Genomic DNA, 15,780 nt, shown 5'->3' on the forward strand with positions numbered 1-15,780 from the left:
TGGAGACAGTTTGATATTAATTCAACAATTAATTGAAACTATTATTGAACAAATTAATAAATTAATTGAAGATGCATATAGTAGAGGTATTAAATGTTATTTAATATATTATTATTATACATTATTTAGTATGTAATAATACTTTTAATAATATAATATTATTAAATATTAAATTATAATAATATTTAATATATTATTATTATATATTATTTTATTCGTAATTAACACAAGAGATCAATAATATAAATTAATATTTATAAACAATATACAAAAATTGATATTTAAATATCTAGATTTTTAAATTCTGTTATATCAATATAGTCTGTTTGAAAAATAGAAAATCGGAAAAATTGAAGGAAAGATTAAACTTCATCTGACGATTGATTTAAAAGGCTTTTTTTCTCGAGACTCTCAGCTATCCTTCCGAAGCAATAAGTTTAAGTAGAACGAAAATGAAATCTATTGATTCGAAGAATGAAGAGTAAAGCAAATAAAAAATTTATCGGAACAAATATATAGACGTTGACTTAATAAATCTAGATGAAGATAATGCAGAGGATACGGGTGTTAAAGATGAAGATGACGTGACCTGCATTTATTACGATTCGTTAGGTTCATGCTGAACGTTTTGTGAATACTGGATTCGATATCAAACGTTACAAATGGTGTTTAGTCATGCGTTTTGCAAGTAGGTAAGTTAATACGAATGCTATGTATTAATACTATAGAGAGAGGGTTATGAGTTGAGACATTTTGCATATTATAGAAAAATTATATATTTTTTTTGTTTAAAATTAAGAATTAAAAATTTTCAAATCTTGCACATTTGTAAATTTTAATATTTCTAAATTTCTAATTTCTATACTTTTAAATTCTCAAGTTGATGCATTTAAAATATTCAAATTTCTATTTTTACAAATTTCAGAAATCACAAGTTCCAAAATTTTCAAATATCCAAATTTCTTAATTTTTAAATTTTTGAAAATGCAAATTTTTTAATTTTCAAATATCCAAATTTCTAGAATTAAAGATTTATAAATTTTCACATTTCTAAATTAACAAATTTGAAAATTTAAAAAATTCCCAAGTTTCCAAAATTTGCAAATTTTCAAATATCTAGATTTTTAAATTTCCAAATTTCTAATTTTGCAAATTTGATACTACTAAATTTTTAAATACCCGAATTTCTACATTTCTGAACTTGCGAATTTCTAAATTTTAAACTTCCAGGATTACGAATTTCTAAATTTACAAATTTACCTACCTCATACATATAACAAATGCTTCTTGTAAAAAATATTTTATTCTTATCAACTTTAACAAGTCCATAAATAATGATGACTAATGATGACACTGTAGTACGTAACGATTCGATAAAGTATCAGAAACCGTAATTAAGTGAAATATGATAAACATTCAGAACAACTAATGGAGGTCATATTTGAGTTATGTAAGTTTGTGTTTGGACATGCACTTTAAATAACTAAAACAGTATTTTGCACTAAAGTATATGATCATAAAAAATATATAAAGCATTTAAAATATGTGAAACTATATAAAAGCATATGAAAGTGCACAAAAGTTTATAAAGATATATAAAAATATATAAAAGTATATAAAAGTATATGAAGGTATATAAAAGTATATAAAACTATATAAAAGCATATGAAAGCATATGAAAGTATATAAGAGCATATAAAAGTGTTTGAAAGTATATAAAAGTATATAAAAACACCAGAAGTGATACATAGTTACAGCCTATAATTTTGAAAATACAAAAAATTTGTAATTTTGAAAATATAAAAAATATATAATTTTAATAATATAAGAAATATGTAATTTTGAAAATATAAAAGATCTGCAATTTTGAAAATAATATGAACTTATAATTTTCAATACTTTAAAATTAATAATTTCCAGATTTCTAAGTTTAAAAATTTGGAAACTAGGTAATTAGAAAATTTAGAAAAAGGATTTGGAAACTGGGAAATTTTGAAAATTTAGAAATATGGAAATTAAAAAATTTGTTCCAATCTTTTTCTAACTTTCTAAGTTCTCAAGTTTATAAATTTTTATATACCTACCCGAGTTAATTTGTTAAAAATTAAATATATAGATAAATAAAAACTGATACTGCATCTACACAATAAAGCTGAGAACCTCTGAGTGTATTAAATATTTAAGCAACAGTAATAGCTTTTACGGTCACTGCTCGTTTCCTTTACCGCTTGTCTTTCTTAGCAAATCGTTTTACGTCTTAACAAGAAGGTTTATCACATACTACATTATTCAAATAAACCACCTCAAGAACCACATAAACTTCTTCCAAATAAAAACAAATATCAGGTGAGAAACAACTTGTAACATTTTTTTTTGTTTTAATAGCGTTACAAATATTTAACACGATTTTCTCCAAAATGCAGTTTGAAAAAGCGCGCCAAAAATCTATCAAAGATGGCTGAACCAATTTATTCGAAATTAGATACAGTTATTTTGTAGATAAAAACTAGTACTTGTTTAAAATCTGATACCTTTATAAAAACATACACATTTCAATAAAAAATCTGTTCTTTAATTTTATAAATCCACCATATTGTTAGAAATCAATTTATCAAAAAAGGAGTATGGTAAAAAAGGGATCTCATTACCCCACCTATGGTACAAACAATTTTTCATGGTACAGACACAAAAATTGTTAAATATATTGTGATTATAATAGAAGAAATTTCTTCATAACTTTTTCATAAAAAATTAAAAAAAAAAAATTGTTTAGACGTCCTAAGTGTATGTGCTACTTCTACAAATCTTGTACAAATTGTGTCGATAAATGCAAATATAAAAAGTGTAAAGACAATCTCTAGAGATGCTAGAAAACGAAAAGAAGTTTCGAGAGCGAAACAAAAAGTTTCAATACTAGAGAATACATAGGTCATATTGATTACTTCGACTGACGATCTATTATTCACGTACCTATACTATCTAACTTGCCATTGTATCGTATCGTGTCGTTACCTTTAGAAGCACAAGGTCAGAGATCTAAGGCCATTCGATTGGATTAATTATCGAACTGTTTCTTTTGTCCTCGCACTTTCCTTTCGTCAAACGATTCGCTAACAAGCAGTAATTATACTTGCAATTAGTAAACGTAATTGCACAGTGAAGCGGTGAACTTGAGAAATAAAAAAGAATCAATCTGCATTCGTGTGTTGAAAAGAAAATTGGTTTAAAAATGTAAAAAAAAAACGACCGATTGCGGAATATTAAAATGATTATTATCTTAAATTTATATATATTTACACATAATTTCTTTTTGTACAGATTATTCATACAATTATTACTTAAAACATCAATGACATGCTTTATACGATTATGTCAAATCGTACCGTCGAAATAAACATCACTTTTCATGAAATTATGCAAATTTTTGTACCAGATCGTCATTTGTACATCAAGGTAGCATGTTAATCGAACACGTAGGACACTTTTGTCACTCTCAATGAATCGCTCGCTAAAACATGCTATGAAAATGTGTAAAAACCGAAAGTAAACACCTTTCACTGTACTATTTCTAAGATAACGATCATTTAAACCCTATTATTCCACTGTTCTAATTGAAAAAAAATTAATTTACGATTCATTTTTAAATCTAAATAAAATATTTTGTAATTTATTCAAACAAATTTTAATCAAAGCATTTCATTAATTACCACAGAAATATATAATTGCATAAATAGGTAATATTTGAAATTAAGACTGTGGGCGTTTGCACATAATTAATAATCATTTAATTCTATGTTAAGGTTACTTTAATATAGATATATACTATTAACGTTTTGTAACATTTCTATGCTGTTACGAGAATAAGCATACATGAACTATTATTATCGGACTAAAATTAATGATATTCAATGATATTAAAAAGCATAAATCAGAAGTTGCAGAATTATTAATCTCTTGGATAAACAGAACTCAGAACGAATGTATAAATTTAATTTATACAATGGCATCGAATAGTTAAACTGTAACTAAACGTAGCTAGATCTTAGACACTTTACATGGATCTTCAATGGTTTCTAACCACTTATTCTATCGGTGAAAAATTGGTGTTTACTGTTCCCTTGTATTCTGACATATGTACTTCTTTTAGTACATATTAGAGAATTGCACGTATATATTTTCTTTCGTGTTAACTACGCTTATCTTTTCACAGCCTTCTTGTGAAAATATAATTTGAAAGAAGTTTCAATACACTATATTCTGCATATATAATAGATATGCTTCTATAATAGAATTATTTTTAAAAACAAAAATTGCATCGCTACAACTTTGATTAGTCTGTCACTTCATACAGTAGAGGAGTATTACTCCAAAAAATCTAAAACAACTGTTTCACAGGTTTCGCTACGCCTATGTACAATTGTTCATATTTACAATGTATAAAGTACAACGTACTGTATTAAAAGTTAATTACTTTCCTTAGAAGCACACTCTGTTCTGTTTTACTGTTATACAAGATCCTGAATCACAGTCGCTGTAGAACCACAAGAAAGATGAACATTTCTTTCTCCAAGATCTTCACAAACACTACCATTATTACTGCACTTGTTTTCATTTGTTAATTCTTGACCGAATCTTACATTCTGGAGTTTTAAATCTATTGAGCTTTCTGTTTTGCACATGGTGCTAACATCCGTATCATCCAACCCCAATGCTACGTCTATGGAAGATTCATTTTTGGATTTCAAATTAAACCGAGAATCATCTATATCAATTACGGATTCACTTTCAGAACTTAGTTTCGGATCTATACAAATTGAATCTGAGGAAGGCAACTGTTCAAGTGTAGGTGATATTTCTCTGTTTACTTCTTTGGAGTCGTTAAATTTTTTCATTAATTCTGCCCAAGGATCTTCCAAAAACGATGTCATATCTATGTAGCTAGATATATCAACCTGTTTATGTGCATCCTTCTGATAACCCTAAATGTAAAAGAAAAACATGTTTTGCATCGCTAAATGTTATACGGTAGCAATCGTGAGAGACCAATAGTTAAAAAATTCTGTATAAAATTACCTTTTTCTGACCATAAAATTGTTTACCAGAGTGCTTGTAAGGAGAGTACAAATTATTGAAATTTGTTTTTGGGGTTGAATGATAATTGTTCCTGTAATGGTTAAATCCACCACTACCTGAATTACGATGATTACGACTTCTAGTACCCCGCCAATTACCACTGGGCCTATTTCGTTCTGGTAATGGTGTACTATTATTTAAAGGAATAAAATCATCCCCAGTATATTGTTTGCCCTCGTTCGTCGACATACACACATAACTATCACTTGTAACATGATTATAACCTGTCCACTTTTTATGATCCTCTACCCTCCAATTGCAATTTTGGTTCTGTCTGCTGCTACTTGGCATACTTAATGGTGACTTTTTCATTTTATAATTGTGATTTACACTTGCGTTGTTTCATAGAATCTACAAATATTTACAAATACTTTTTATAAACCAATACACTAAAACGACGCCATACTATCTATTTTAAAGGTTAGGTTTAGGCGTCGATCGATATCTCGAAATAATAGCGTCCCCTGTATATCGACTTGTCGATAGTTATCGATATGTACATTACAAATTGTTTATTATACATTCGTTGTTACATAAATTTTGTTCATACTTATATTTAGTTAATATTTTATTATTATCAGCGACATATATTTTATAAATATAAGCTTTAGTTATTCTTTTCTTATTTAATAATATTTCACTCACATTCTGTGTTATATAATTTTATAAATTTTTATAATAATATATGTTCATAAATATCGCGCGAAATTTTAATAAAAAGTTTTTTATGCAAAATAAAATTTAAGTATTATTTTTGTCGCGAGTAAGAATTCTGTATAAAATTAATAAATAAAATAATAATTAATACCATTGATTTTAGTTTGTACTATCTGTAACTGTTTAAATTTTTGAACATTTTCTAATACAAATTATAAAGGATTCATTACATTTTACAATACGGTGGATCCATCTGCAATGAAATTATCGCAACAAGGTAGGGACAGAACATATTCCCTAGAAGGGAGAGCCAACCGACAACCAGTTTTGATTGGCTGTTTTATGCAGCACTGTCGATAGTATTAGATAAATTGGGTACCTTTTCAGGGTCAGCACCCTTTACATTTCAAATTTAGAAATTTAGGAGGCTTTAATCATTAACAATACAAGTATGAAAATTATATGTCCAGAAATTTAGAAAATTAAAAATTTCAAGTTCTACAAATTCTACGTTTGTAAATTTGAAAATTAAATTATCTAAATCTTCAAATTTTCATTGAGAAAGATAGAAATTATTGAACTTCCAAATTTATATATTTAAACATTTTCAAACTGAAAAATTTGGACAATTTGAAATTTTGAAATTTAAAAATATAGAAATTTTCAAATTTCTCTAATTACAAAATTTCGTGAACCTACAGTAGAATTTATAAACATTAAAAATTTCAAATTTTTAGTCCAAAAACTCCAAATTTATAAATTTTCAAATTTTTCAAAATTTTCAAAATTTATCAGAAATTTCAAATTTTCAGATATTGAATTTTCTAATGCTATATTTAGGAGTATGAAAAACAATTTTATATTCTCTTTCAAAATTTTAAATTAGAATCTGTTAAATTTAGAAATTTTAAAATAACCACTTTTCATATTTTTCAGATTTAAATTTTTAGAAATCTTAACTATAGCATTTTTCTGATTTCTAAATGTTTAGTTTGCATGTTTACAAATTACAAATTTGTAAATTTAGGATTTACGTGATTTTAAATTTATAAACTTTATTCTCTCAAATTTTCAATTTTAGCAATTTAGAAATCCAGATTGAGATATTTTTCGATTTAAATATTCACAAAATTTCAAATTTATATATTTAAAAATTTTAAGTCTTGTAACTTATAAATTTTCAATTATATTAAACAGCAATTTGTTGGAACCCTTTTCCCTTCAAGAATATTTTTTTATTTACGAAACAAACTCACAATAGTACACATTATAGAAAATATAATATATAAAATAAAACATAATATTAAGTATAACATCTCTATATAATAATAAAGACAAGAAGTTGTCTGGCTACGGCGAATGGTAAGTTAATGGTAAGATCCTCTTCCTGACTTTTGTTTATCTTTTGTTTTAGTAGATGAGTAATTTAAAAACAGAATCTTTTTAAACTTAATCGTCGTTGACTTCAGTCAACGACTAACTGGCCTACTAGTAGAAAATATACCAATTATCAAAGTTACTCTCCTAACGAATTCAAAAATACTAGGGAATTTTCGAGTACATTGATATTAAACTGGATAATGCAACTAAAATAACCACAATTAGCATAATAATATTCAGTACAAATTAAAGAAATAAATTTCATAGATAACTTGTTAGTATAGAATATAGCATATCCTACATTTCTATCTTTCTAGGTTCACCTTATCGATACTTGCACGGTTACCAACATTAAGCTAAACAAACGTATTTCAAAGTCACCGCGCCGGTGCAGAGCGCGCCACCACAGCTGCGCGAGGGCGCATGCGCAATGGGCAGTGATGCCTCGGAAAGGATCGAGCATCGCAGACGTAGCTAGTGCTTCGTGTAGCGTGGATAGGCGAGTTTACATCGTGGTTTTGTTCGCGCACGTTCGTCGAGTTTGTGCCCGCAATGGACGGCTTGGTACCTGTTGCACGGCCCGGCGCGGTCCGGTTCGAGTCGTCGTTTTATCGACGTTCGTCGTAATAAAAGAAAGTGATTGATACTCGGTCGAGGATGAACCTGAGCGACCGTGGTTGTTGACGTTTCTCGTGGTGTGACAGTGCTAGCCGCCACCGCTGCCGTGCGTCACGATTTTCGTCGCGTAAAAACAGCGCAGGATTACATTGTTAGCGACGAGCGAAATAATGGGGATCGTGCAAAGCCGTGCCGGCGAGAGCGATGGCGGTGTGCGCGAGGTGTTCATCGGTGGTGTCAAGGGCGGCGCGCCTCATCAATCCTGTCAACCTAGCCTCGGCATGGGAAGTTTGGGTGGACCGCACGCACGGACGGGCAGCGTCCGTGGCGCGCCAAGGCAACCGATGCCCGATGCCGTGGAACTCGAGAGGCGCTTCACCAAAGTGCTGGTGAGTAATACACACACTTTTTGCTCCTCTTCTGCTTCTTCGGATTCCTTTGGCCCCTAATGCACGCATCCGGCATGTGTGTGAAAAAGGTTTGTTTCCAGCGAACTTTCTTCCATGCACACGTTGTCGCACCGTACTGTCACTTTCCTCGAAAAATACCAGCTTTACTGAATACGTCAAAATATCTTGCGGATATTTTGCGGACGTATCTTGCGTTTTTTATTTTAAATCTTTGTCAAAGTGAAGAATAATTGGATAAATTAATTTGTTTCGTTTCTTATTTACCTATTGTATTTTCTCATCTGAAAATAACTGCCTATCGAACCTCCGTAAACGTAAAGTTCGGTACAATAGAGTTGTTACTATCGTTACTGTTGATACATTATCGATATCTTGTTAACGATACATCGATAATGTTGGGATATCGTTAAAATTCATGACAGTGATTGAAGTAGATTGTAATGTGTAATTATATGGTATAAATTTATTTATTGTCACTTGAAATCTAATCCCATGTCAACTATCCTGATATTTTATCGTTTGAATTCATTTATTCGTGTTTACTTACGAATTTAACGCTATATCGATAATATTATTCAGGCTCTGATAATTTCATGCAATACTGTGTATAAATTTGTTATTCAAATTTGCTTCTAGTTCAGCTCAATAGTTAAACTTGTTTAATATTATTGCTTAAATTTGAAGTTTAATCTAATCTGACTTTATGTAATTTTAACATTTGAATGCATTTATTCTTGTTTAAATTATTGACAAGAACTATTCAATTTTAATGATATTGTTCGATAGGTTAAGTCAGATGATGCTAGGTTTGGTTAAATTTATATAAATTTTATTTTATTATTAATTTGATAATTTTAGTTTCAATTAAGGTGGCTTTTTTCAATTTTTATTGGAATACAAAATTTTAAGATATACTCAATTTTGAAGAAGACCAAATAAATAAAGATTTAAATGTATTTTAGAAGCTTTCAATAGTAATAATTTATATATAGAATTTTAGATTTATTTTGAATTTATTTATTGCAAACAAATTATGAATTAATTTATATCTAAATATTAAGATTTAATATTTAAGGAATCATATTCAAATTTGTAATATCAGATTGTTTAAACTTAATGATATAAAAAGTCAGGTTCTATAATTAAAATCTATTAAATGAAATTAAGTTAGATTTTATTACCCATTATCAGATTAAATTAAGATTAGATTAGATTCAGAAGGATGATAGTTAAGGTAGGTTGGATTAGATCAATTTAGGTTTAGATTAGGCTCAATTATGTCATATTGGGATTGGGTTGGGTTGGATTAGATGTGGTTAAAGTTAGGTTAGGTTGGATTAGATGTGGTTAATGCTAGGTTAGGCTGAATTAGATGTGGTTAATACTGGGTTAGATTGGATTAGACGTTCTTAAAGTTAAGTTAGATTGAATTAAATCTAGTTAAAATAATGTTAGTTTCAATTAAACCTAGTTAAGTTTAGGTTAACTTATATGAGATCTAGTTGAAATTAGGTTAGGTTAGATTACGTCAAATTGAAATTGGGTTAAGTTAAATTAAGTCAGGTGATATCAGTAAGATTTATTGCGTTAGATTACATTAAGCTAAATCAAATATTATCAATACTAGCTTAGGTTTAGTTTGTCTATGATCAGGTTTAAATTTTATCCAATCTACTTGCAAACGGTAATAATTAAATTTGACTAATAAAATTGCAAATCACTTTAAATTAAATTTTATCGTGAAAATCCATCAAGATTTAAGTTTAATTAGATTTTGCTACTATATTAAATTAAAATATTACGGTAAATCGCGTTAAATAAGATTTTATCGTTTAACTTTGCGTGTTCGTAAAATTCGAACTTAAACTCGAAATATCTAATCCAACTTCAAACAGGAATAGTTGACCAACAAAATTACGTATTACTAAACAATGTTATCGACATGTCGATGTATATATTCCGATATTATACTTATCGATAACGCTATCGATAGTTTTGTGTAGTTTCGCCGTGACTCACGTACTTAATAATCCACCGTTTTCGATTAATTATGCCATTATGAAACGCGGCTCTGTAACAGGATGCACCGGGTGATTTATAAAAGGCGTTTATTTTCGTAAGACAGTATTGTCTCTGTTCGTTAAAATGCGCCGGTGTGCACGATATTTCAGGGAAGCGTGTATATCGATGCGCATACAAACGACGATTACAAAGCTGTCTTTTGAAGGAGCTTTAGAGGGATCCGTTTACGCCGCAATGCGTGAGTGCCGGGAGTAATAGGATAATAATCGAATCGCGCTGATCGGCCATAAATCACGTGGCTTGTGAACCGTCTATTTAGCTCGCGCTGTACGATAGAAATTTGAAGCGAAAGCTTGTACCGCCGAAGATTGCGTCGTAGAAATACGCGATTGAAACTGGTTAACAACGGATGTGGAAACGTGTATACTGTGTATACGACGTACCTTGCACTTTCATGCGTGTAACATTGACATAAAGCTGCGATCGTATTTATGTTTACTATGTTTGCGGTGTAACGTAAGTAATAAGTTGATCGGCATCAATTCACCCGTGGCCACTGATATCTATGTACGTACATGCGTGTATGTACATTAGTCATTAATATCTAAACCCGAATGAACTCTTGTCAGTGGTTCTCTCGAATATCTGAAACATTTATCTGCATTGCAGATGAACTTGGGTGCAAAGAGGTCAGATAGTTTTCACTTTCTAATTTTTGTGTGCGTATCAAAATATGTGAGGTTTACAATGAGAGAATGGGAATATGTTTTCTTTGACTTGGCAAGATTCAAGTAAGGAGGTTTGTTGAAGAAATTTGACACGTGTCAATTTGAAGCGTTTCAATTCGATGCCTTTGGCTTGGCGCATTTCAATTTGACACGTTTCAATTACATACGTTTCAGTTTGAGCTGATACAATTCTATGTGATTTGAGCTGATGCAATTCGGTGTGACTTAATTTTACTTGATGCAATTAAAGTTTACCTGCTGCAATTCGATGTGATTCAATTCTATTTGACATAATTCAAGTCTACTTGGTTCAGTTCGATGTGATTCAATTCGATTGTATGTAATTTTATGCGTTTCAATTCTACTTGACACTATTAAATTCTACTTGACGTAATTCGAGTCATTTTGGTTCAATTCGACTGTATGTAACTTTACGTGATTCAATTTTACTGGACGCTATTCAATTCTACTTATCTCAATTTGTCTTGCAATTCAATATAATTCAATTCAACGCTATTAAATTTGATGAGTTTCAATTTGAAATAATTTAGTTCCACAATATTCAATTAAACATACCATGTAATTCAATTTAACTTGTTTCAATTCTTTTTAGTCAGAAATTATTCAATTTGACACGTATTAGTAAAAATTATTCAGTTTTATATGTCACAGTTAGTTAACTATTCAATTCGTCATAATTTAATTTGACGTATTTCAATTTTATATAAGTGCAATTCAATACATTTAATTCAATGTGATTCGATTTGACAGGATTCAATTACGCCGGATTTATTTTATATAAGTAAAATTACCTACCTTATATTTACGGTATAGTACATATACTGTTACGTTCGCGTATTAAATGTTAATTTAATAAGATATAAAAACAGTTACGAAAGAATGGTTTTTGTACAACTTTCATTTTTATATGCTTTATATAATTTCATATTTGTCATTTGTTAGTTCTAGAAAGTTTAATTATACACATGTACACATCATCTATTTACTAACATCTCTATAAAAAAATATCTAATTTGTAACATCTAAAACATTTTTATAAAAAATATGTTTATATTCGAGAAATACAAAAGTGGTTATCTGACGGAAACTGTTGTCCGTAACTGTATATCCCTAAACAGTTTGCCCCGCGTTGAAAATGGTTGGTTTTATTCGTTGCGTCACTTTTGTCGCAGCAGTATAATATTTCAAAGTCCCAACTGAAACGCATAAAAAAATCTCCCCTTTACCATGGGAATTCTCAAATCTTCGTGAACTCTTCAGTTATTAACCTATAGAGAATATAAAGTCGCAGAAAATGATAGAACGTTAGTGAAATAGATTTGTCGTAAGGTAGGAAGGCTCTTTGATACAAGAACTCGACGTTCACCAATTTTTTCTTCGAGACGAGAATGTCGAGAGGTCGAATGCAAGAATCGATCTACAGGATGTCCCATGTAACTCGGTCTTGTCACATAAAAACTGATTGAAAATAAAAAATATTAATATTAAATTTGTTATAAATTTTTCGCTCTTTTTATTTAATAACTCTGTTATTCAGGATATAACTATTAAAATAAAAAATATTTTATTACTTCATTTAAGAGTTTAAACACTCAAGTGCGTTGGGTAAATAATAAAGTGTACTATTTCATCAAACTAATCTTTAATAAAACACTATTTACAAAGGTGTATACACTTGAAGAAAGCAATAATGATAATTGATTGACTAGGAAGTGCGCGTAACATGGAGATGAGAAAGTTTTACGTCACGCGAGAGATCCTGCGTGTACGAGCGTCGCGAGGAGACTGACCGAAGAATAAACAAAATATTGCGCATAGCAACGGTTTATGTAGACGCGCAATTTCGGGAATATTCGGCTTCGAGAATGCGCCAATCAGAAACGATGTCGCGAACGTTTTCCCACGCGTGACCGTTTAGAATATTCTGGCAAGATCCGTTACAGATGTCATATTGACATAGTTTTAAACGCTTTATTGAAAAGTTGTAATAAAAGTACAAAATGATAACGCTTCATTTTTCAATGTTACGTACAGTGTGTCCCGATTTACTACGTCAAAGTACAGCAGAATATTCTATGAATAAAAATGATAAAATGTTATATAAACGTGAGTTGTTAAGTGTTTTATCAAAAGATTACGAGGAATATACTAAATAATTGACGATTTTATCCTACATACGAATAATTCTTGACTTTCCTATTTTTTTTTTTTTTTTTTTTTTTTTTTTTTTTTTTTTTTTTTTTTTTTTAATAATTTTATAATTTTATACGCTTTTATATGTACATGATAATACTCCTACATTCGTATACACATTTTTTCTTATTTTTATTTATAGAATATGTCAGTAAAATTATACAGTTAAAATTAAATTATACAAAATTATATAATAAATTAGACAATAATGGAATATCTTGTATGCGACATCAAGCAAGACAGTTCCTTGTCATTTCATGGTTTTGACATAATATTTTAGTAAAGTGTCCGAAATCCTGTGTTGATATAACATTTTTCTTATTTTTATAAGTAGAATATGTTAATAAAATTTTACGATGAAAAACTACGTTACCGCGTACAATTCTTAAGAAATTGAAAGGGACAGATTTTCAGCGAGTCTCAAAAATGTAGCTGGACCCATTTGCATGAAACATCTTGTACGTCGCATGGAAAGGAGACAGAGAATAGAAAGATACGAACGCCTACATAGAAGCGGCTCTCACCAAATAAGATTCGATTGTGCATCGAAACGACCATCGCGGCAACTACGAACATATCGTAAACAAAGAGAGCCCTTTACGGCTCGCATTAACGTACGGTCATTCGATTCGTTATCCTTGTCCCTTCGCTTTATCCATCGAGAGATTTCCTCGTCTTAACGTTCAACCTTCCTGATCTCGCTTCTTAAAATCGATAATTTCGATAATTCTGTATCGTGAATGCTTCTCATTGTGTTCGTCTGGCTACTACTAACCGAACAATTTATTATCGTGAAACTTAAGAATTATAAACGTTTATGTAATTAACTTTCAGTGTAATCTAAATTTACAAATCTTCATATTGAAAAATTTCAGAAACAAAATTTCCAAATTGCAAAATTCCAAAATTTCTAATTTCCAAATTCTCAAATTTCTAGTTTCAAAATTTCCAAATTCTCAAATTTCTAATTTCCAAAATCCCAAATCTCAAAATTTCCAAATTCTCAAATTTCTAATTTCCAAAATTCTCAATCTCAAAATTTCCAAATTCTCAAATTTCTAATTTCCAAAATCCTCAATTTCAAAATTTCCAAATTCCAAATCTCAAAATTTCAAAATTTCCAAATTTTCAAATTTCCAAATTCTCAAATTTCTAATTTCCAAAATCCCCAATCTCAAAATTTCCAAATTCTCAAATTTCTAATTTCCAAAATCCTCAATCTCAAAATTTCAAAATTCTCAAATTCTTAAATTCCAAATTCCCAAATTCTTAAATTCTAAATTTCCAAACTCCAAATTCTCAAATTCCAAAATTTCCAACTCAAACTTCCAAATCCTTCCACTCCCAAAATGCAAAATCCCCAAATTTTTTCAATTTATTCTAATCGCACTTGCCTACATTAATCTACCATGCCTGTCACTATACACCAAATTTACCCCATATCGCCATAACGTAGTGAAATTAAAGAGACTGTTAAAATAAATCGTGCGTCGTAAAGCGGCAGCAGTAGTGCGAGAAATATGAGTACATAATATTTTCAATTTTCATTATGTTATCATGACAAAGCAGTAAATAATTTGACACGGTGCAACAGTTAGTTGAACCTGTATTTTTATACACGTCGGAGTTAAAGGTGCGGCTAACTGTTGTTGCGTTACACCTGATGCTCGATAACGAAGCATGGTGCATCGTTGTAATAGCTTCCTCGTAAATCACGTTGCCGCGGCTCTACGTAATAAACATTGAATTTACCTGTTGGCTACAGTGCAATCGAGAGTTTTCATCTTGAAACTGTAGAAATAGAGTATGTGTCCCAATTACGGAGGTTTTAATACGGTTTACGTGTATGGTAATTAAAAGGTACTGCAACGTATATGCTTGACAGTCGTACTCTTGACTGCTACGTTACCTATATACGGGTAACGTCCATAATGCTTAACTTCCGTCGGAAGCTTTTTAGAATCTATCTATTTGTATTATATTACGCATTTGTCCATTAATGGTGAGATTTTTAAGTAAAAGAAAAACGGTTTTGTTGTTCTTTATAATGAACTCTTCTTGTAAAACATTTTGAATGTCCGCCGTTTCAATTTATAAAAACAAACGCAAGTCGTGACAAGTTCGCGCCGTAAATTACCGAACGTAGCCGAATAGTTCCGATCGACTCGTACACGTTCTATGGTAGACATGCAGTTCTTTCTTTAACGTTACTTTTCAACAATTAACTTAATTCAATATTTTTGTATTAATTATTTGAAACTGTGAATAAATATAATAAAATGTTATGAAAATATTTGGTGAGATTTATTAAAAATAAAAATCATACTCTATAGTATAAAATCATAACGTAACGATTCGGTTAGTAATAGATAATTTTCATTGCTTCGGCGTGACAAGTTACTGACATAATGTAAGTCTCTTATGGAGACATTAAACCAATATTCAGAAGTGTATTAATTGATACAATGAGCGTAACATTAAAGCAGTTAAAAATTTTTTGAGGTAGAGTTTTTGTTTTTAACAAAGCTTGCCAAATATTTTATATCATGTTATTATTTATACCAAAACAAAAATTAATTTTTTATTTTAATTTTATGGGGTTAATCCATAAATATGCA

General features: G+C 29.8%; 2 protein-coding genes and 1 long non-coding RNA gene across 6 annotated transcripts in view; 2 read left to right on the top strand and 1 right to left on the bottom strand.

Annotated features, from left to right (window-relative positions):
* Positions 1-1,970: 1,970 nt before the first annotated feature.
* LOC143264956 (uncharacterized) lies at positions 1,971-3,562 on the top strand. Its single transcript, XR_013038968.1, has 3 exons — positions 1,971-2,346; positions 2,424-3,231; positions 3,319-3,562. It is a non-coding gene; the product is annotated as an uncharacterized LOC143264956 (long non-coding RNA).
* On the bottom strand, positions 3,251-5,572 carry LOC100880081 (uncharacterized). Its single transcript, XM_012287980.2, has 2 exons — positions 5,074-5,572; positions 3,251-4,979 (listed from the first exon to the last, which is right to left on the bottom strand). The coding sequence occupies exons 1-2, from the start codon at positions 5,443-5,445 to the stop codon at positions 4,506-4,508; spliced, it is 846 nt and encodes a 281-aa protein (XP_012143370.1). The 5' UTR covers positions 5,446-5,572; the 3' UTR covers positions 3,251-4,505.
* A 2,021-nt stretch (positions 5,573-7,593) lies between these two features.
* The window catches only part of Frl (formin-like protein), an 87,245-nt gene continuing 79,058 nt past the window's right edge, over positions 7,594-15,780 (top strand). Inside the window, exon 1 of one of the 4 annotated variants that reach the window (XM_012287974.2) lies at positions 7,594-8,177. In XM_012287974.2, the coding sequence (XP_012143364.1) occupies positions 7,959-8,177 (219 nt within the window). In that variant the 5' untranslated portion in view covers positions 7,594-7,958. The remainder of the gene's footprint in view (positions 8,178-15,780) is intronic. The other 3 variants (XM_012287973.2, XM_003704420.3, XM_076535042.1) reach the window with 3 other exon arrangements.

Source organism: Megachile rotundata, chromosome 8 (assembly GCF_050947335.1).
Source record: "Megachile rotundata isolate GNS110a chromosome 8, iyMegRotu1, whole genome shotgun sequence".
In the NCBI taxonomy this organism is placed as follows: Eukaryota; Metazoa; Arthropoda; class Insecta; order Hymenoptera; family Megachilidae; genus Megachile; species Megachile rotundata.